The sequence below is a fragment of the Chiloscyllium plagiosum genome, unplaced genomic scaffold (assembly GCF_037043375.1).
Source record: "Chiloscyllium plagiosum isolate Xiang-an unplaced genomic scaffold, Cpla_swu_hap1 HiC_scaffold_1, whole genome shotgun sequence".
NCBI classification, from domain to species: Eukaryota; Metazoa; Chordata; class Chondrichthyes; order Orectolobiformes; family Hemiscylliidae; genus Chiloscyllium; species Chiloscyllium plagiosum.
The window spans coordinates 111,009,033-111,032,932 of record NW_028270139.1 but is presented as its reverse complement, the minus strand read 5'-3'; the positions used below and the strand labels follow the sequence as shown (position 1 = coordinate 111,032,932).

Sequence of the window (23,900 nt, the reverse complement as noted above, 5' to 3'; positions counted from 1 at the left end):
GCATACCAAACACCTTCTTTGCTATCTTATCTACCTGCGATTCTACTTTCAAGGAGCTATGAATCTGCACTCCAAGGTCTCCTTGTTCAGCAGCACTCCCTAGGACCTTACCATTAAGTGTATAAGTCCTGCTAAGATTGCTTTCCCACAATGCAGCACCTCAACATTTATCTAAATGAAATTCCATCTGCCACTTCTCAGCCCATTGGCCCATTTAATCAAGATCCCATTGTAATCTGAGGTAACCTTCTTCGTTGTCCACTACACCTCCAATTTTGGTGTCATCTGGAAACTTAATAACTGTACCTCTTATGCTCACATCCAATCATTTATATAAATGACAAAAAGTAGTGGACCCAGCACTGGTCCTTGTGTCACTCCACTGGTCACGGGCTTCCAGTCTGAAAAACAACCCTCCACCACTACCCTCTGTCTTCTACCTTTGAACCGGTCCTATATCCAAATGCTAGTTCTCCCTGTATTCCTTGAGATCTAACCTTGCCACCCAGTCTCCTATGGGGAATCTTGTCGAATGCCTTACTGAAGTCCATATAGATCATGTCCGCCGCTCTGCCCTCATCAATCGTCTTTGTTACTTCTTCAAAAAATTCAATTAAGTTTGCGGTACATGATTTCCGTGGGCGGCACGGTAGCTCAGTGGTTAGCGCTGCAGCCTCACGGCACCAGGGTCCGAGGTTTGATTCCAGTCTTGGGCGACAGTCTGTGTGGAGTTTGTCCATTCTCCCCGTGTCTTCGTGGGTTTCCTCCGAGTGCTCCAGTTTCCTCCTATAGTCCAACGATGTACAGGTCAGGTGAATTGGCCATGCTAAATTGCCCATAGCATTAGATGCACTGGTCAGAGGGAAATGGGATTGGATGGATTATTCTTTGGAGGGTCAGTGTGGACTTGTTGAGCCAAAGGCCTGTTTCCACACTGTAGGGAATCTAATCTAATCTAATCTAAAGGCCATGTTGACTATCCCTAATCAGTCCTTGTCTTTCCAAATAAATGTACATCCTGTCCCTGAGCATTCCCTTTAACAAGTTGCGCACCACCACCGTCAGGCTCATTGGTCTATAGTTCACTGGCTTGTCCTTATCACCTTTCTTAAATAGTGGCACCATGTTAGCCAACCTCTAGTCTTCCGGCACCTCACCTGCGACTGTGGATGATACAAATATCTCAGCAAGAGACCCAGCAATCACTTCCCTAGCTTCCCACAGAGTTCTAGAGTACATCTGATTAGGTCCTGGGATTTGTCCACGTTTGTGTTTCAAGACATCCAGTGTTTCCTCCTCTGTAATATGGACATTTTTCAAGATGACACCATCTATTTTCCTACATTTTATATCTTCCATGTCCTTTTTCACAGTAAACACTGATGCAAAATACTCATTTAGTATCTCGCCCATCTCCTACAGATCCACACAAAGGCCACCTTGTTGATCTTTGAGAGACCGTATTCTCTGCCTAGTTACCCTTTTGTCCTTAATGTATTTGTAAAAACTCTTTCGATGCTTCTTAACTCCATTTGCCAAAGTTATCTCATGTGCCCTTTTTGCCCTCCTGATTTCCCTCTTAAGTATACTGCCTTTATATTCTTTTAAGGAAGTATAGAATACAAAAGCAGTGATATAATAATGAAACTGTATAAAACACTGGTGAGGCCATAACTGGTGTATTGTGTACAGTTCTGGTCACCACATTACAGGAAGGATATAATTGCTGTGCAGAGAAGATTTACTAGAATGTTGCCATGGCTGGAGAGTTATAACTATGAGGAGAGATTGGAGAGGTTGAGGTTGTTTTCCTTGGAACACAGAAGGCTGATGGATGACATGATTGAGGTGGACAAAACTGTGAGGGGCAGAGATAGCATAGACAGCAGAAACCTGTTTCCATTGGCAGTGTGTTCAAAAACCAGGGTCATAAATTCAAGGTACATACAAAAAGGTTAGAGGAGACATGAGGAGAAGAGGTTTACGCAGAGGGTGGTGGATGTCTGTAATTTGCTGAGTTAGTGATGGAGGCGGAGGCCCTACACTTTTAAAAAGTGTGTATAAGCTGCAGGGTTGTGAGCCATGTGCAGGAAGATGGGATTTGAAAGGGCAATTGGGTGTTTTTGGATCAATATAGACAAGGTGTGCTTTATCATTTCTGTGGTTGTATGACAATAGCACCCTCAAACAGGGAGGTTACATCACCTAGAGGAGTAAGCAAGAGAAGAACCTGAGACAGGCAGTCAGCACTAGCTAGAGAGGCAGTTGAGAAATGGAACCATGACAGGCATTCTGAGCTAGATTTATTGGAGGTGACTATACTGGTTCTTGTTCAATAATGGAGGAAAGAGCTCGCTGTTCGGTGAGTCTCTAGGAGGGGTTAAGGTTTTTTCCATTCTTAAATACTATCATAATATACAAATTGATTGCAAAGGTAATAAAAGACTGCATTAGTAAATTAATAATAGTGATATGATATTGCCACTATTTGAAATGAACATTCAATACCAAACCATTTCTGTAACATGGCTGTAGGATGACAGAGATTGGTTCCTGAGTATTGAAGTGTATACAACAGCCAAGAAGACAATAAACCAGAGCTAGGTAAAGGTGGAGGAGTACTACTGTTCAACAAAGATAGTATTTATGCAATAGTTAGAAATGACGTTTGTTCAGGAGTTGGGGATGTAACAGTGGTTTGGAGATAAGTAAGTGTAGGGAAAAGAAGTCACTAAGGAAGTAGTTTACAGGTCTCCTAATTGTAACCACAATGTAGGCCAAAACACATTAGAAGAAATACTATATGCTTCTGATAAAAGGAAGGCAATAATCATAGATAACTTTGCTCTAAATAGAAACTGAAAAAATAAGAATGGCAGCGGTCGTCTGGATGAGGGAATCATAGAACACATAGAGCATCACATTCAGGAACTGGCCAGAGAGCACTTAAAGTGGACTTAGTATTGTGTAATATGTCAGGATAAATTAATAACCACAGAATAAAGGCACCTCTATGTATCAGTGACCACAATATGATTGAATTTTACATCCAGTTTGAATGGGAGAAGATTGGGCCTAAGGCTAGTATCTTAAATCTAAATAAGGGTATGTATGTGGGCAAGAAAGTTGAATTAGATAAAGTGAACTGGCGTACAAGACTAGGGGTTAGATCAATAGAAATATTGTGACAGATGTTTAAGTGAATATTTAAGAATACTCAATAAATATATTCCACTATGTTAAAAAAATTCTAAGGGAAGGATGCAACATAGTGGACGGCACGGTGGCACAGTGGTTAGCACTGCTGCCTCACAGCGCCAGAGACCCGGGTTCAATTCCCGCCTCAGGCGACTGACTGTGTGGAGTTTACACGTTCTCCCTGTGTCTGCGTGGGTTTCCTCCGGGTGCTCCGGTTTCCTCCCACAGTCCAAAGATGTGCAGGTCAGGTAAATTGGCCATGCTAAATTGCCCGTAGTGTTAGGTAAGGGGTAAATGTAGGGGTACGGGTGGGTTGCGCTTCAGCGGGACGGTGTGGACTTGTTGGGCCGAAGGGCCTGTTTCCACACTGTAAGTAATCTAATCTAATCTAAATTCGTGGTTAACTAATGAAGTTAGGGAAAGTGTCAAACTTAAGGAAAAGGTATACAATTGCACATTGATGAGTGACAGCTCAGATGATTGGTCAGAATATAAAGAACCACAGAGAATCACTAAACAATTCATAGAATCCCTCAAGTGTGGAAGCAGGCCATTCAGCCCATCATATCCACCCTGACCCTCCAATGAGCATCCCATCCAGACCTACCCCTTCACCCTATCCATATAACCCTGCACATCTCATGGCTAATTCACCTAAACTACACCTTCCTGGACACTATTGGCAATTTAACATGGCTAATCCACCTAACCGGTGCATCTTTGAACTGTGACAATAAACCAGAGCACCTGGAGGAAACCCACACAGACAGGGGGAAAATGTGCAAACTCCACAAAGACTGTCGCCTGAGTTAATCAGGAGAAAAAATTTAGAATATGCGACAAAGCTAGCTAGGAATGTAAAAATGGATAGCAAGAGTTTCTACTGGTATTTAAAAAAGAAAAAATTAAATCAGGTAAGTATTGGTCATCTAGAGAAAGATGAGGAGTTAATCAATTATAAGGAAATGGTAGATGAAAGCATCAAATGTTGTTTCTGCCTTCACTATAGAACACATGGCAAAATGGATTCAGAGTGAGGATTAAGTGAAATTGCAGTCATGAACAAAGTAGTACTAAGCAAACTGATAGCAGGCTGATAAGTTGCTGGGTTTGGATGGACTTCATCTTAGAGTCTTAAAAGAGGTATGTCTAATGAGGTGCTAATTTTCTAAAATTCCTTAGATTGAGATAATGTTCCCATTAGACTGGCAATAGCAAATATAAGGAGAAAGTAAGGTCTGCAGATGCTGGAGATCAGAGCTGAAAATGTGTTGCTGGAAAAGCGCAGCAGGTCAGGCAGCATCCAGGGAACAGGAGAATCGACGTCTTGAAGAAGGGCTTATGCCCGAAACGTCGATTCTCCTGTTCCCTGGATGCTGCCTGACCTGCTGCGCTTTTCCAGCAATACATTTTCAGCAATAGCAAATATAAGCCTCTATTCAAGAAAGCAGGCAGATAGAAAACAAGAAACTGTAGGCCAGTTAACTTGACCATCTGTTATCGGGAAGCTGTTGGAATTGACCATTAAAGAGGTGATAACTGCACAATTTGAAAAACTCAAAATAATCAGGAAGAACTGGTGGGTAAATCATATTTAACCAATTTATTGGAGTTTTGATGGAGTAACATGTATTGTGGTAAAAGGGGAGCCTGTAGACATACTGTACTGGACTTCCAGAGGCATTTGACAAAGTGCTATGTTAGAGATTATTGCAGAAATTATAAGCTCACGGCAAAGGAAGTAACGTAGTAGCTTGGACAGAGGATTGGCTGACTGGCAGAAAATAGAAAGTGTGCATGAATTGCTCTTTGTCTGATTGGTAGGAGTTCCCTACAAGTGGAGTTCCAGAGTTGTTTGTGCTCATCCCTCAACGTTTTTCAATTTACATCAATGACTTAGATGAGGGGGTGAAGGCACACTACAGACACTTGCAGACAGCCCCAAGATAGGTCGAAAAGTACATTGTGAAGAAGTTAGAAGGAAGTTGCAGACAGATATACATAGCTCGAGTGAGTGAAAACCTTCTGGCAGAGGGAGTATAATGTGGAAAAATGTGAAGTTGTTCACTTTGTCGGCAAGAGTGAAAAAGAACAGTATTATTTAAATCGAAAATGACTGTAGAATTTTAAGGGAGGGATTTAGATGTTCTTGATGCATGGGTCACAACAAGTGATACAGTGTGTAATCAAGGCAGTAATGTGAAGACTTCTTTATTACAAGAGAATTACTAGATAGATCCCTTGAATTTGTGAATTCTGAGGATATTTGGACAGGTTGAGTTTTGAAGCCACTGGAGTTTTAAAGAGCAAGAGGTGACTTATCAAGACGTATAAGATCCTGAATAATCTTTGACAATGTGGACTTAGAAAGGGTGTTTCCTCTTGTGGGTGAGTCCTGAACTAGAATGCACTGTTTTAAAATTAGGTGTCACCCTTTAGTATAGAGATACGATTAATTTATTTTCTGAGTATTACACAACTTTGGAATACTCCGGCTCAGAACGGGGTGGAGGTGGGGTCATTGAATGTTTTTAAGACAGATGTAGATAAATTCTTGTTAGGCATTGGAATCAAAGGTTATTGGTAGACAGGAATGTGGAATTTGAAACACGAATAGATCATCCTTGATCTTATTGATTGGCAGAGTAGGGTCGAGGGATGAATGACTTATTTCTGCTCCAGTTTGTATGTAATGTCCTGTAGAGAGGGACTTACCTGATGAGACAAATGTTACTCCAGATACATTGACTCTTAACTGCCCTCTGAAGTGGCTTAGCAAAACATTCACTTCAAGGGCAGTTAGTAATGGGCAACACATGTGGGCCTTGCCAATGAGGCCCATGTATCCCATGATAGAATAAGGAAAAAAAATCGCAACAAGGAATTGAATTTATGAACTTTATGCTTTTTTTGGCTTAGTACTGATCCACATACCCCAGAAAGTTCAAAATTATTTTGCACAATTGAATTTGCTTCTTTTTTGACTGCATTTCACTGTATGGGCGGTAGAACAATGACCAAAATATTATCCATCTACATATGTTGCTCTTCTTGATAAATTGGCATCAATTATGCAGAGATTATGCTTTTGGAAAAGAGTGTTTTTTATTATTGTGTACAGGTTAAGGCTGCTTGTTTGGTTAGTCAAAAACTTTGCACTGCAGCCTTACAGTGGCTGCCAAACTGATTCCTTCCCTAAAACAGATCCCTCTCATGTTGGAGCATTGTCCACATTTTTAGAGAGCGGTATTTAGTTTGAGATTCCTGGGTTACACTCTGTAGAATTGCATCTCAGTAACAGCTGTGATTCTGCGACATATCTTACGGACATTAACCGGAAGCTGGCATTTATGTTGCCTGCGTTTTAAATGAATACATTCTACTTTTAAAAAGCTCAAAATTGTTTAGTTAGAGAGATGAGCCACAGCTCCATGTATACTGTAATAATGATTTCACACACAATGATTTTAAGCATTGTTTCAAATCATCCCATGTTTTTAATCAAAGGAAAATATATTTTAATTGAAAATGTTTCCCCATTGACATACCAAACTCTACTTACTGGTCTTAAATGCCAATAAAAACTAACATGAAGTGGTAGGTTTTCAATTTCCGAGAATGAAACGAGTGGACTTTGATTTTTTTTTTTTTTGAGGATCTCATAGCGCACTTAAAAACAAGTCACTCTTGCATAACTTCTGGCATGTATTCCTTTACTGTGTGGAATCCAAAGAGCCTGGCTGGAAGGAAATAACTGGAGCAAGACTGCAAAGTATTTGAAATCTGATCAACGTACATACCATTCAAGATAAATGAGAAGCAGGCTCTTAAGTCAATGATTCATATTGGCAGCAAAATGACAGAACTAAGGACATTAATGCCACTAGTGCAAACATGTTAATATAATCCCCCTCCCAAAAGAAAACTATTAAGCAATATAAGTATGCAACTGTTCGCAGCACAATGGATAATGAGTGTCTCAAGTGTTGATTAATTAGTTGTCCTTTTACAATTCATTATGTTTGTGCAGGTGGATAAAGTAATGAATTGTTTGCTTTTCATAACTTTACATAGGGACTCTTTGTGAATCTCAGTGAATGGAGGCAATGAATGCAGCTGGTTCTGCACAAGGAACCAGTATAAATGTGATTTACCGTAAATTCCTGAATGGAAATCAAAACATAGCCTGAACATTTATATCATTGTAAATGGGAGTTTTGGAAGAATAAGATGTCACATACTTACTGCCTAGGGTTATTGATCTTTTGAGAAGTTGCTATTAGAGGTTTTAGGGGTGACTTGCAATGCTATATTAAGTCATGAACTAGCTGTGTTGTGCTGGTTGACACTGGCTAGCATACCATATTACAACTTTCACAAGTCGTATGATGATGTGGTGTTACCATCATCTGAAATGTGCAGTGCAGCTGCCCCAGGAATGTTGAGGGAACTACTGTTTCATTCTTTCTCAGTGGACAGAGAATGATTTACCATGGGAGTTGATTTGAATGATCGCATAGCATTACAGGGGAAAAGGGAAGGCCTTGTATGCTGCCTCTGCAGTAGAGGGAGCACTTATTGTGCATCCAGGTGCACTGTCCGTGATGTCACTGGCCAGAGACACTGTGAGTAGCTGCCTGCGTCAAAGAGCAATCTTTTGGATGGCTGCTGATCTCTGCCCCAACCCTAAAGCCATAAAATGTAGTAGCAGAAGTAGGCCATTCAACCCATCAAGTCTTCTCCACCATTTAAGGAAGTCATGGTTGATCTGACAATCCTCGACCCCACTTTCCTGTCTTTTCTCCATAATTCTCAATTCCCTCACTGATTAAAAATCTATCGTAGCCCTGAATGTATTTAATGACCTTGCCTTCATAACTCCACATGTTAAAGAATTCCATAGATTCACTATCAGCTGAGAAAAGGAATTCTTCCTCATCTCTGTCTTAAAGTGAGACCCCTTATTCAGAGATAATGCACTCTGCTGCTAGACTCTCTAAGTCAAGGGGACACCACCTTTCTGCATTTACCCTGTCAAGTCCTGTAAGAATCTAAAATGTTTCAATAAGGTCACCTTTCATTCTTCTAAACTTTAAATACATGCCCAATCTACTTAACCTCTCATGTATAAAAAAAGCCCAAACGTGTGTTCAACCTAGTGATCATTCTCTGGACCGCTTCCAGTGTCAGTATACCTTTCCTTATTGTTGGTGTTGTATAACTACTGCTTTGCAGAGTTTCAGCAAAACATCCCTTCTTTTATAGTGTATTCTCTTTGAAATAAAGGCCGTTCATTCAATTTGCGTTGCCTATTAGCTCTTGAACTTGAATGATAGATTTTCTTGATTAATGGATGAAGTCTCTCAAATCCCACTGTGTTGTAGCTTTTTGCAGTCTTTCTCTATTTCAATAATATTCAGCTCCTCTGTTCTTCCTGCCAAAGTGAATAACCTCACATTTTCCACGTATAGAGCTATCAAATTACCCTGTTCTGGATGACTTCCATCTTAACATTGCCCAAGTTCTGACTGATGGCACCTTCAGAATCTCAATTGCTACCTTCTCTGTCAGGGTTAAAATGTGGAACACCAGCATATCATGATCTGTCTCATACATTTTCCTCAAACTGTGCACTATCTTCTCCTGCATAATGAATAGAACCAGATTTATGAGAGGGCTGGTCTCCCTCGTAATGTTCACATGAGATTGGGCTTTGCTTAGGGCAATGTTCATTTGAACCCATATGTTAGGGTTGCTGACACTTCAGTAGTGCAACTGGCCACTTATCGGACAAAGGTAAAGAGAATATTGTTATTGAGTATGGTGTGTTCACATGCATGTTGCTGTATGCACATCTAATGTGAAGGTGCCCGTGTTGGACTAGGGTGGACAAAGTTAAAAATCTCACAACAGCAGGTTATAGTCCAACAGGTTTATTTGGAAGCACTAGCTTTCAGAGCACTGCTCCAAAAGCTTGTACTTCCAAATAAACCTGTTGGACTATAACCTGGTATTGTGACTTTTAACGTTGTATGCAGAGTTAAACCTAAAAATGAGGTGTCACTTGCCACTCACTTTTCCATAAGAACATAAAAACTAGGAGCAGGAGTAGATCATCCATGCCTGCTCCACCCTTCATTTCAATCATGACTGACTTTCAGCTTCAAATCCACCTTCCTACCCAGTCAGCCTCATTTAACAGCTCTATTTTAGGATGAATGGGATACAGTACACTCCTAGGCGGAGTTGGTACTGCAGATGCTGGAGATCAAAGTCAAGATTAGAGTGGTGCTGAAAAAGCACAGCAGGTGAGGCAGCATCCAAGGAGCAGGAAAATCAACATTTTGGGCAAAAGCCCTTCATCAGGAATGTGCCTCATGTCCAACGCATGCTGTGGTTGATACCCTTGGAAGCCAAAAGTCTGTTATTCATTTTTATGTCTTCAATGATGAAGCTTCCATGGTCTTCTAGGGCAGATCATTCTAAAGATTTGCACCCCTTTAAGTGGACAAATTTCTCCTTAGTCCTAAATGATTGACCCCTTATCCTTAGACCAGGAGACTGTGCCCCCATATTTTAGATTCCCCGGTCAGAAGAAATCAATTCCTCACCATCCGTCCTGTCAAGCCCCCTTATAATCTTGTACGGTTCAATGAGATCACCTTCATTCTTCTAAATTCCAGAGAATGTAGAACTAGTTTTCACTGTTGTCCATCATGGAACAACCCTGTCATCCCACTGACTTACTTACTAAATCTTCACAGCGAGGCCTCCAATGGAAGTATATTTTTCTTTAAAAATCGCAACCAAAACTGCACATGGTACTCTAGATCTGGTTAAACCAAAGCCCTTTACAAGCAAGGCCTGTAAAATTGAAGTAAGACAGATTTATGAATTACAATTAACTTGCAATAAAGTCCAACATACCATTTGCGTTTCTGATTGCTAGCTGTACCTATATGCAAACTTTGTGTTATTTGTACAAGTACAACCATTTTCAATGTTTTGCTTGTTTATTCTTACAGCAAAATTGAGTAATATAGTATATGAATTTCAATACTGGTGTGATACCAAGTATGAAGACTGTACATTCCAACAACTGGATGATCAGACCAGACAGCATATCCCTTCAGCTGTTCTCAATAAACCAGATTGTACTCATCCAGCCTGCGCTTACAAAACTAGAAACTCGGTGTATAACATTGTATATGATTCTGCAATTAGACAATGCTGGATAATGATTGATTGATGAGGGCAGGGCGATAGATGTTGTCTACGTGAACTTTAGCAAGGCTTTTGACAAGGTCCCACATGGCAGATTGATAGAAAAAGTGAAGTCATATGGGATCCACGGTGAGTTGGTAAGATGGATGCAGAACTGGCTTAGTCTTAGAAGACATAGAGTAGCAGTGGAAGAGTGTATTTTTGACTGGAGATCTGTGACCAGTAGTTATGCAGTGATCATTGCTGGACCCCAGTTGTTTGTAATATATATGAATGATTTGAAGGACAATGTGGGTGACCTAATTATTAAGTTTACAGCCAACGCAAAGATTTGGAGCAAGGGAGAATGAGGAGAATTGCCTGAGGTTACAAGAAGATATAGGTAGGCTGGAGACTTGAGTGGAGAATAGGCAAAGGAATTACAAATGTAAAGTGATGCAATTTGGAGCTCTAATGCAGAAGAGAAATATACATTAAATGGCCTTTGGTAGAACCCTTAGTAGCATCAATATACAGAGGGTTCTAAGTGTACAGCTCTGCAGTTCCCTGAAAGAGGCAACACAAGTGGATAAGGTGATGAAGAAGGTATATGGCATGTTTATCTTCATCAGTCAGGGCATAGAGTATAAAAATTGTTGCGGATGTTATAGAGCTTTAGTTAGGCCACATTTGGAATATTGTGTACAGTTCTGGTTGTCACTTAAATATTGAAGAATGAGAGGCAACCTATTAGGAGTCTACAAAATCATGAAAGGCATGGATAACATTGATAGTTGGAGTCTTTTTCCCATGGTAAATGCCTGGAATGCACAGCCGGTGGAGGTGGTAGAAATATATACAACAGCAACATTTAAGAGGCATTTTGACAGCTACATGAATAGGCAGGGAATTGATGGATATGGACCACATAGAGGCACAAGTTTTTTAGTTTAGAATAGCTTCATATGTCAATGCAGTCGGGGTGGGCCAAAGGGCCTGTTCGTGTGATGTATTGTTCTTTGTTAATCCTGAGTGTGTGAAGAATTACACTGACAATCAATTTAGGATTGTCAGTCAGGCTTGAAGGGTTGCACATTGGTGTGTACTAGAAGCTACATGTATACAAACTATGTCTGTTTCAGCTGAGCAAAATAGGTGACAGGGCAATGCCTTGACAAATCAGAAACCTGACTTATCAAATGTTTTTCTGTACCCAAAGAGTTACATTGTCAACAAACTCTAATGCTGGTCAGCATAGATGTGGTGGATCGAAAGGCCTATTTCACTACTATATGACTGTATGACTAATAAATTTGTCAAACATAATTTCCCTTTGACTCCAAGCACCATGAAGTCTCATGGGACCAACTCAAACATGGACAAGAAAACCTCTTGCTGACTATTACATAACATCCTCCCTTCACTGATGAATCAGCACTCCTCCATATTGAGCACCATTTGGAGGATACACTGAGGGTGGCTAAGGCTGGTAAAATGTACTCTAGGTTGGGGATTTCAAGCATGGCTGTACATAGCATTACTGATCGAGCTGCTCAAGTCATAAAGGACGGAGCTGCTTGAGTAAGTCTGCATTAGGTGATGAGGGAGCTAATAAGAAGGAAAAACATACCAGACTGCAGTCTCACCAACGTGCCAGCTACAGATGCATCTATTCATGAAATGATCAGTAAAAGTCACCACAGCGCAGTTCCTGTAAAGGCAAAGTCCAACTTTTACATTGACAGGACATTGCATTGTATTGTGTGGCACTATCAACATGCTAAATGGGAATTATTTTAAACATACCTAGCAACTTAAGGCTGGGTATCCATGAGGCACTGTGAGCTATCAACAGCAACAGAATCATGTTCCAACACAAGCTACAATCTCCTTGCTTGGCATTTCTCCACTCTACCATTACCATTAACCTTAGTTCAGTGAATAATGCAGAAGGGCATGCCAGGAGCAGCACCAGGCACACATAAACATGAGATGTTAACCTAGAGAGGCCACAAAACAAGATTACTTGTGGCAAGTGGTAGACCAGTGGTTCCACAGCTAATGGATCATTTCTAAGCTCTGCAGTCCTGCCACATCTAGTTATGACTGATGGTGGACAACTAAACAACTCACGAGAGGTGGAAGCTCCACAAACATCTCAATCCTCAAAAATGGAAAAGTCCAACATGTCAGTGCAAAAGATAAAGCTGCAGCATTTGCAACAATCTTCATTCAGAAGTGCCGAGTGGATGATCCTTCTCTGCCTCCTCAAAGGTGCCCAGCATCACAGATACCAATCTTCAGCCAATTTGATTCACCCAATATGACTTTAAGAAACAGACCCACTGGACACTGCAAATGCTATGGGTCCTGACAACTTCCAGCAATAATACTTGTGTTCCAAAACTTTCTGCTCCCCTAGGCAAGCTGGTCAGTACAGCTACAAAACTGGAATCTATCTGACAATGTGAAAAATTACCCAGCTACATCCTGTACACAAAAAGCAGGACAAATCCAACCTGGATAATTACCACCCCATCAGTCAACTCTCAATCATCAGTAAAGTAATGGACAGTGCTGTCAAGTAAACAAAATAGAGATGCAGGGCCAGGTGATACATTGTGCCTGCATGATTTGGGAGCTGGTGGACCACACTGTGGTTCATGGTGACCACACCTGGAGCAACTATAGCTTGCTTGAGGAACACTGGCTCAGAGTCGATGTACTGGAGTTTGAACTTCGAACACTGTGACACATCAGGTAGGGGGAGAGTAATCTGGATGCTGTGTTTCAGGAGGCTGTCCTGATGAATGCCTTCGATGAACTACCTCAAATTTAGTCAGTAGTCAGGGATAGGAGTGTATGACTACGAGCATGGCTAATAGAGGGATCCAGGAGGTAGTGCTGAAGAAGCCGCAGCACCTGAAGGAGACAATGGCTTAGTGGTATTAATGCTAGACAAGTAAGCCATAAACTCAGCTCATGTTCTGGGAAGGTGGGTTCAAATCCTACCATAGCAGGTGGTGGAATTTGAATTCAATAAAGAATCTGGAATTAAGGCTCTAACAACGACCATGAAACCATTGTTGATTGTCAGGAAAAACCCATCTGGTTCACTAATGTTCTTTAGGGAAGGAAACTCATCCTTACATGGTCTGGTCTAATGTGACACCAGATCCACAGTGATGTGGTTGACTTTTAACTGCCCTCCAGGCAATTAGGAATTGGCAATAAATACTGGCCACATCCTGTGAGTGAATAAAAAAAACAGCTCTTGAGCTTGTCTAACAGGTTTGAGATTCTTGCTCACTATGGATGAGAGTGATGGCTGTAGGGAGAATGAGCAAAATGACCATTGCACAGTGGTATAGGGAGCCATTCAAGAGGGGAGAGAAAAGAGAAATGTAATTGTAATTGGAGATAGTTTAGTCAGTGGAATAGATAATGTTCTCTGTGGCCAGGATCAAGAGTCCTGAAGGCTGCATTGCCTGCCTGGTGTCCTGTTCAGGGTATCTCATTTGTGCTGCAGAGGAACTTGGAGTGGGAGGAGAAAAATTCAGTTGTCGTGGTCCACGTAGGCACCAATGATATAAGTAGAAAGAGGAATGAGGTACTGCTGAGGGAATATGAATAAATTAAAATGCAAAACCAGAAAGTTCTCTGGTTACTACCTGAGCTACAAGCAAATTGGCACAGGGTCAACAGTTAAAAGAGGTAAATGTGGGGCTCAAAGATTGGTGTGGGATAAAACGGATTTGAGTTCATGGGACATTGGTACCAGTACTGAGGAAGGGTCACTCGACCCGAAACGTTAACTCTGATTTGTCTGTACAGATGCTGCCGGACCTGCTGAACTTTTCGAGCAATTTGTATTTTTGTCAGATTTACAGCATCTGCAGTCTTTTCGGTTTTTATTTCAGTAGGATTGCGTGTTAGTAATGGGGCTATTTGTTAACAGAATATAAACGGATGGGGGTGGAATATGTGAATGTCATGCTAAGGAGCCGTAAGAATGTAGGGAAATTTGACAATAGAACTAACTTAAAAGTTTTTGAATCTGAATGTACAAAGCGTTCAGAAAAAGGTCGATGAACTGAAGATGCAAATCAAGGTAAATGAATATGTTCTCATTGCCCTTACAAAAACATACCTACAAAGAAATCCAAAACTGGGAATGTAACATTCAGGGATATCTGACCTTTCAAGAGACAGGAGGGCTGGAAGAGTTGGTGGGGTAGCACTGTTACTAAGAAATTAAATGAGGATAGTTGTGAGAGATGATCCAGCCTCAGAAGGTCTGAAGTTAAAAAACAGCAAGAGAAAGAAGACATTGGTCGGGATAGTATATAGACCCTCAAATAGTAGCCATGCTGTGGGCATGGTTATAAATCAAGAAATAATAGGAACATATAAAAAGAATAGAGCACTATTCATGTTGATTGGGTTAATCAAATTGAAAAAGGTAGCTAGCTGCAACAATGAATTCATAGAGTGCATCAGGGATGTTCTCCTAGAGCAATATGGATTGGAGCCAACCAGGGAGCAGGCTGTTTTGAAGCTAGGCGAAAGTGAGGACTGCAGATGCTGGAGATCAGAGTCTAGATTAGAGTGGTGCTGGAAAAGCACAGCAGGTCAGGCAGCATCCGAAGAACAGGAAAATCGACGTTCGGGCAAAAGCCCTTCATTTGAATCTAGTAATGAGACAGGTTTAATAAATGAGCTCAATGTAAAAGATCCCCTAGGTATTAGTGATCATAATGTGATGGAATTTAATATTCAATTGAAAGTGAGAAACTTGGGTCGGAAACTGTGTTTATCTTAAATAAAGGGAATTATAATTGAATGAGAACAGAGTTAGCAAAAGTGAACTGGGTGGATAGATTAACAGGAATGGCAGTAAACAAGCAGTGCCAGGCATTTAAAGGGGTAATTCAAGGGGCAGCATTTGAAGAGTAAGATGATGAGGAATTCCTTTTTTCAGATGGTTGAGTGTCTTTGGAACTTCTTGCAAAAGGGAGATGTGGGGACAGAGTCCTTGTGTATATTTAAGACTAAGATAGATAGATTCTTGATAATAGGAGAATCAAAGGTTATGGGAAAATGCAGCAAAGTAGATATGAGGAATGTTAGCTCAGCCATGATCCTATTGAATGGCGGAGGAGGCTCGAGGGCTGAATGGCCTACCCTTTTCCTATTTCTTATGATGTTAAATCAAGGATAGATAATACAACACCTGGAAGACAGATGCTATTTTAGAAGCTGATAGAATCCATTTGTTCAGAGATAAAATTAAATAAAGTTTGCATAGCACCTCAGAGAATTTAACTTTGTTCAGGGTAATACAAAATGGTTCACAGTATTTTAGTATTGTTGTAATAAGTGAGTAAAGGTGTGAACTTGGACATGCATATTAGAAGTTCAATTGTGGAAACCCAGTGGAACCCACTGATCTCCCTATCCAAATTCCTAATGTGCATTACTAATGCATAAAGCTCTAGGTGGGAGCAAGACTTTATAAAATCTTCCCTAATTGCTGTCTGTAATTTTTTCCAATGAACTGATTAGTTCACTCTGTACTGGTATATGAATCCCACAGTGAATCCTGACAAGTTTAATCTGCAATTATTTTGATAACCAGACAGTAAACTGGTTTATTAAAAGTAAGTTTATTTCTCCTATTCCCATGTGTCCTACAGGTCTCAGAACAGGAAATGGATGAGGTGATATCACGTACTACACACCGGGAGAACATAAACAAAGATGGACAACTATCACATGCCACAGGTACCAACAGCTTTTGAATTTCCTTTTGCCTTCAATTTTTTTCTTCTTGTGAAATATGTGCTTTGAACAATATAAAAATTTTCTTTTCTGAAACCCCAGATGAAATTTTCACCAAACCTGTTGGGTGGAAACAAGATTATTGTGCATTGAAACTTACGTGAAAATTTTATGACCTTATACTCAATTCTGATCTGACAAACCTGTCTTAAAAATGATCCATTCGTAACCAAGGTGGTGGGCGTCTCAGACGATAGAAGTACAGCTTACATAAAAAAAATCTATGTTGTATGTAAAACTCTAGTTTCTTGTCTGCGAGAGAACTCAGCCGAGAGTATCCCAACACTCAATGGAGTATGATGGAAACAAAAATGAACAATTTTCATTTTTATTTATCTAGAGTCAAGAAGACTAAGAGTCTTGCTTCTACCCAGGATTTTAACTTGCTAATAACCTTGTCCCACAAGGTTATCCCTATTATTGTAATTTACCATCAGCAGCTTGCGATGGCATAATAATAAAATAGAAGTTAAAAAGAAAAGAACTGTTTAACCTATGAGTTGCTCAATCTTGCTATATTTGAGTTTGTCAATGGTTAGGATAAAAGCTTGGTAGAAAAGCTAAAACCAATCAATATGTGGGGCTGGATTTTAAATATTTGCGTAGGCTAATGTAAGTAGAAACTGAGTGGTCTGCTTGCTCCCACCCCACTGTCTCAACTTGCAGCCTCAAGTGTCGGAGACCAATTAGTGGTCAAATGGCAGCAAGATATCTGATTGTGTTGTGAAGAGATGCTCCACTGATATTCAAGGCCGGGGTCACTTTAGTGGTTTCAGCTGTAAACCGGAGTTTGATCACAGCTCCAAATTCACAGACTTTCTCAATCTTTGTTTTTTTTTTATTACTTCAAAATTTTAAAAATAAAGTTTTATTCTTCTTTTATGAGATGTGGATGTCATTGACAAGGCTGACATTTGTTTGACATCCTTAATTGGCCTTGAACTGAGTGGCTTGCTCAGATATTTCAGAGTATTGAGCACTAACCACATGGCTGTGGAACTTGAGTCACTTGTAGATTACACGAGGTAAAGGCAGCAGAGTTCATTCCCTGAAGGATGCTTGTGGACAAGGTGGATTTTTATGACAACTAATGATAGTTCCATGGTAACCGTTTCTGAGACCAGCTTTACTTTCCAGACTTCTATTCATTTGAATTTAAATTCCACTGGCTGCAACCGTGGGATTTGAGCCTTTATCCCCAGATCATTGACCTGAGCTTCTGGATTATTAGGAGAAAGTGAGGTCTGCAGACGCTGGAGATCAGAATCGAGAGTGTGTTGCTGGAAAAGCACAGCAGGTCAGCATCCGAGGAGCAGGAGAATTGACGTTTCGCCTGATGAAGGGCCTATGCCCAAAAGTCGATTCTTCTGATCCTCAGATGCTGCCTGACCTGCTATGCTTTTCCAGCAACACACTCTCGACTTAAATCATGGCCCTCTGGATCTCAATCCTCCTGCCAATGAGGACAGTTTATGTTTACGGACGCTGTCCTGTCTCCTCATGATTTTGAATGGCTCTATGAAATACACTGTTAAATCTTCATAATGTAAACAGTCCCAAGTTCTCCAATCTGTCCCATAGCTGAAGTACCTCATTCCTGGAACCATTCTGTAGGACTCCCTCTAATGTCTTCATATCTTTCCTAGCATTCAATATTAATTTATTTGCTGTTGGAGGGTAAAACTTCTTCTTGCCAACACAATTCAAAGTTTGCTTTCAATACATTATGTTAAGGTTGAGATATGAAGTTTTATCTTTCAGCATTGACATTCATAGCTTTGGAAAGCTGACATAGTTGAAAGAAGACTACTTGATTTGAAATGGTAGCTCAATTGAAATTTTGGGAAGTATTTCAATTACAATTCAATCCTCAGCTATTCCTTCTATTCCAACCTTTTCTTAACAGATTTTTGGCCTTCACTCCCTTACTCACTTACTCACATAACACATAAAATAGAAGCAAAAGGATTTAAATTTCATCTCATGAGCTTTGAGCAAACTTCAAACTAATTTAAATGTTTTAGTAGGGTCAGAGGTGGGGGTAAAAGAGGGGGAGGTGTGGCATTGCTTGTCAAAGATAGTATTACAGCTGTGGAAAGGACGATGGATGAAGACTCGCCATCTGAGGTAGTTTGGGCTGAGGTTAGGAATAGGAAAGGTGAGCTCACCCTGTTAGGAGTTTTTTACAGGCCTCCTAATAGTCCTAGAAACGTAGAAGAAAGGATTGCGAGGATGATTCAAGAGAAGAGTGAAAGTAATAGGGTGGTTGTTATGGGGGACTTTAACTTTCCTGATATTGATTGGGAAAGCTATAGCTCAAGTTCGTTAGATGGGTCAGTGTTTGTCCAATGTGTGCAGGAGGGTTTCCTGACACACTATGTAGATAGGCCAACAAGAGGTGAGGCCATACTGGATTTGGTTCTGGGTAATGAACCAGGCCAGGTGTTAGAATTAGAGGTAGGTGAGCACTTTGGGGACAGTGACCACAATTCGGTGACTTTTACTCTAGTGATGGAGAGGGATAAGTGTGCACTACAGGGCAAGAGTTATAGCTGGGGGCAGGGAAATTATGATGCGGTGAGGCATGACTTAGGATGTGTAGCTTGGAAAAGTAAGCTTCAAGGCAAGGGCGTAATTGATATGTGGAGCTTGTTCAAGGAGCAACTATTGAGTGTCCTTGATAAGTATGTACCCGTCAGGCAGGGAGGAAAGGGTCGTGTGAGGGAGCCGTGGTTTAATAAGGAATTGGAATCCCTTGTTAAATGGAAGAGGGCGGCCTATGTAAAGATGAGGCGTGAAGGTTCAATTGGGGTGATTGAGAGTTATAAGGTAGCCAGGAAGGACCTGAAGAGAGAGCTAAGAGCAGCAAGGAGGGGACATGAAAGGTCCTTAGTTGGTAGGATTAGGGAAAACCCTAAGGCTTTCTATAGGTATGTCAGGAATAAAAGAATGACTAGGGTAGGAATAGGTCCAGTCAAGGATGGTAGTGGGAAGTTGCGTGTGGAGGCTGAAGAAATTGGGGAGACACTGAATGAATACTTTTCGTCAGTATTCAATCAGGAACAGGACATTGTTGTCAATGTGAGTACTGAGTCACAATTAAGTAGAATGGATGGCTTTGAGGTATGTAGAGAAGAGGTGTTGGAAATTCTGGAAAGGGTAAAAATAGATAAGTCCCCTGGGCCTGATGGCATTTATCCTAGGATTCTCTGGGAAGCAAGGGAGGAGATTGCAGAGCCATTGGCCTCGATTTTTATGTCCTCGTTGTCTACAGGAGTAGTGCCAAAAGATTGGAGGCTAGCAAATGTGGTTCCCTTGTTCAAGAAGGGGAGTAGAGATAACCCTAGTAACTATAGGCCGGTGAGTCTCACTTCTGTTGTGGGCAAAATCTTAGAGAGAATTGTAAGGGATAGGATTTATGAACATCTGGATAGGAATAATGTGATCAAGGATAGTCAGCATGGTTTTGTGAAGGGCAGGTCGTGCCTCACAAACCTTATTGAATTCTTTGAGAAGGTGACTAAGGAGGTGGACGAGAGGAAAGCGGTAGATGTGGTGTATATGGATTTTAGTAAGGCGTTTGATAAGGTTCCCCATGGTAGACTACTGCAAAAAATACGGAGGTATGGCATTGGGGGTGAGTTGGAGGTTTGGATTAGGAGTTGGCTGGCCGGAAGAAGAAAGAGGGTAGTAGTTGATGGCAAAGGTTCATCTTGGAGTGCCGTCACTAGCGGTGTTCCGCAAGGATCTGTTTTGGGACCATTGCTGTTTGTCATTTTTATAAATGACCTGGAGGAGGGGTTAGAAGGTTGGGTGAGCAAGTTTGCAGATGATACGAAAGTCGGAGGAGTTGTAGACAGTGAGGAAGGACGTGGCAGGTTACAGCGGGATATAGATAAGCTGCAGAACTGGGCAGAAAGGTGGCAAATGGAGTTCAATGTAGCTAAGTGTGAGGTGATTCACTTTGGTAAGAGTAACAAAAAGATGGGGTACTGGGCTAATGGACGGATACTTGGTAGTGTGGATGAGCAGAGGGATCTTGATGTCCATGTACATAGATCTTTGAAAGTCACCACCCAGGTAAATAGTGCGGTGAAGAAGGCCTATGGCGTATTGGCTTTTATTGGTAGAGGAATTGAGTTCCGAAGTACTGAGGTCATGTTGCAGTTGTATAAGACTCTGGTGCGGCCGCATCTGGAGTATTGTGTGCAGTTTTGGTCGCCATACTATAGGAAGGATGTGGAGGCACTGGAACGGGTGCAGAGGAGGTTTACCAGGATGTTGCCTGGTATGGTAGAAAGATCGTATGAGGAAAGGCTGAGGCACTTGGGGTTGTTTTCATTGGAGAAAAGAAGGTTTAGGGGTGACTTAATGGAGGTGTACAAGATGATTTGGGGTTTAGATAGGGTCGACAGTGAGAATCTTTTTCCACGTATGGAGTCAGCTATTACAAGGGGGCATAGCTTTAAATTAAGGGGGGGTAGGTATAGGACAGATGTTAGGGGTAGGTTCTTTACTCAGCGAGTCGTGAGTTCATGGAATGCCCTGCCAGTAGCAGTGGTGGACTCTCCCTCATTATGGGCATTTAAGCGGGCATTGGATAGGCATATGGAGGATAGTGGGCTAGTGTAGGTTAGGTGGGCTTGGATCGGCGCAACATCGAGGGCCGAAGGGCCTGTACTGCGCTGTTTTCTTCTATGTTCTATGTTCTATGTTCTAATTACCGTATTCATGAGCACTCTGACTTCACCGATGGTCTGTGAAAATATATTAAAATGCACACTTGCAGGTTGAAGTTCAGTGGAAATAGCTGATTTTGTGAACCCTAATCTTGGAAAATTTCAGTGTAAGTCTGATCACAAATACCCTTACGTAAAAGACACTTATTAGAAACATCGAATTTGTGTGCATCTTCGCCCTGATAAATCACAACTCCATGAAGTTGACACAGCAAATGACAAATCCTGAAAACTGATTTTACTTTTAATACCAGGGAAAACAGAGTCATAGCCCACTGGGTATATGCTGACCAACTAACACCAAACTATACCAATCCTATTAACCTGCACTTGATCCATAGCTTACTGTAATCCTTGGCATTTTTCATCCTCATCTAGATGTTTCTTAAATGTCACAAAAGTACTTGCCTCCATCACACCCTCAGTCAGCATATTCCATACATCTATCCCCCTCTGGGTGAAAAAAAAATTGTTCAGATCTTTAATCCACTTGTTCCTCACCTTAAACTTATACCCTCTATTATTAGATACCTCTGCCATGGGAATGAGGTTATCACAATCCAATCTGTCTATGTCTGTCATAATTTTGTATACCTTATTCACATTCCCCCTCAACTTCCTCTGCTCCATGGAAAACAAGTAGACAAACAGGAGGCTGGAAGAACACACCAAGCCAGGTAGCATCAGTGGGTGGAGAAGTCAGCATTTGGGATGTAACCGTTCTTCAGGAAACCCAGCCTATTCAGTCTGCCCTTATAACTGGCACATCTTGTATCCCAGGCAACTTCCTGATTAATAACCTCTGCACTCTTTCCAGTGCAAACTCATCCTGCTGATAGTGTAGTGACTGGAACTGCACATAGTGTTCTAACTGTGGTCTAACTAATATTTTTTAAAGTTGTAACAAGATTTCATTCCTCCTATAGTCTATGCCCTGGTTAATGAAGGTACCACCTTCAGGGATCTGTGGATTTGTACACCTCTGCTTGAGAGTGGAATGGATTATAATAGACATGAGATATCAACTAAGATTTGTTTGGTTTTCTGATTGAGTTAATAAGTTTCCAAATTTAGAAAATAATTCCTCTTCAAAAGCAATATTACAATGCTGTTAATTGTTAAATAAAATTCCAGTGGTGGCTGAAATATTGAATATGTCTTCGTATTGAATATGAATCCTGTGTCCTGGATATAAAACCACCATAATCAATTCAGTGAAAACAGAACTTGGGAGAAAGATTTAATGATCTGAAAGCACACATATTATATTGTCATCCAAAATCAGAATTATTGCCAGTTTTTCCTTGCGGGTCTCCTATTTCTACACCCTGCAAAGTCCATTCAAGACTATCTATATTTAAAGCCAATCTCAGTGATAGAAACATTGAGTGTATCAGATTGTTGAAAACTCCATCTGGTTCACTGATGCCCTCCATTGAAGCAAATTTGCCAATCTTACTTCATCTGGTATGCATGTAATCCCAGACCCAGATGATGTGTTTGACTTTTAGTTGTTTCTGAAACAGCTAGCAAGCTAATCAGTTCTAGCAAAACTTTATAGAAAGGACAAAAACGAATAAAACTGGAGCAGTTACCTCAGTAATCTAGTGCCTGGAAACGATAATAATACAACCAGCCCTGCTAACCTTGCAAAGTCTTCTTCAGTGAAACCTGATGGGACTATACCAAAACTGGGAAGGCTGTCCCACCAGATGGGTCAAGCTACAGACTGATTTATGAGAAAGTGAGGACTGCAGATGCTGGAGATCAGAGCTGAAAATGTGTTGCTGGAAAAGCGCAGCAGGTCAGGCAGCATCAAGGAGCAGGAGAATCGACATTTCGGGCATGAGCCCTTCTTCAGACTGATTTAGTCATTTTCAAAGGAACTTACTTTACAGCCAATATCACATTTCCATCACCATTCCTGGGTAGATCCGGTCCCATTGACAGGATAGATTCTGTCAGTGGAGACATTGGCACAATGGAATAGAGTCAAAAGAAAGTTATGTTGGGAGTGGTTATATTGACCACACTCCATGAAGTCTCATGGTGTCAGGAAATACATAGATAAAGAAGCCTACCACCTATGTCGCTCAGCTGATGAATCAGTACTCATCCATATTAAACACATTTAGAAGAAGGGCATAGCATGGGCATGGAGTACATTTTGATTAGGGATTTCAGTGACCCAAAGGTGCTTGGTAGCACCACTACTGACCAAGCAAATCTGAAGAACATGCAAATCAAAGTACTGTAGATGTGGGACAAATACAGAGGAACCTCAATTATCCGAACAAGATGGGCATGCACTATTTCATTCAGATAATCGATTATTCGATTAATTGATTTCCTCTGGGGCTCGGAGTTCTCTGTGAAGTCTGCTCCCCGTTCAGGAGACTAGGCAAAAACACACTGTGCGCAAGACCCTGCCCCCACCCCACTTGCCCACAACCCCGTCTGCTCCCACCTCGTTCCCCCCGCCCGCCCCAACCCCCTCCGCCTGTCCCCAACCCTGTCCATTCCCACTCCGCCCCCCTGCCTGCCCCAACCCCATCCAACACTGCCCCCATCTGCCCCCCGCCCGCAACCCCAACCCCGCACCCCCATCCATCCCCACTCACTGTCCGACCCAGTCTGCGACCCCGCACCCCCCCACTTCCCCGCCCCACCCCCCCCACCCCCGACCAGAGCAGCTGGACTGTACACCAACAGTAAGCCTGCTGCTGTCTTTGTGGGGTAAGTCTCCAAAACAGGACAATGTTGGAGAGATTATCTGAGGAAGGGGGGGGGGGGGGGGGGGTGGTTAGCGTACACCTGTGTGTAGAACTCCAGGGAAAATGTGGAGAGAGAGAGAGAGAGGGTGGAAGGTCAGTCATTTAGAGACGGTGCCTGGACTATCCAGGACTGTTCTCGGCAGCA

At 41.5% G+C, this 23,900-nt stretch overlaps 1 protein-coding gene across 4 annotated transcripts in view; it reads left to right on the top strand.

Moving 5' to 3' along the window:
* The window catches only part of pdzd2 (PDZ domain containing 2), a 547,489-nt gene that overhangs the window by 435,715 nt on the left and 87,874 nt on the right, over nucleotides 1-23,900 (top strand). For all 4 annotated transcript variants that reach the window (XM_043687429.2, XM_087989833.1, XM_043687436.2 and 1 more), the window contains one exon: nucleotides 16,098-16,185. In XM_043687429.2, the coding sequence (XP_043543364.2) occupies nucleotides 16,098-16,185 (88 nt within the window). The remainder of the gene's footprint in view (nucleotides 1-16,097; nucleotides 16,186-23,900) is intronic.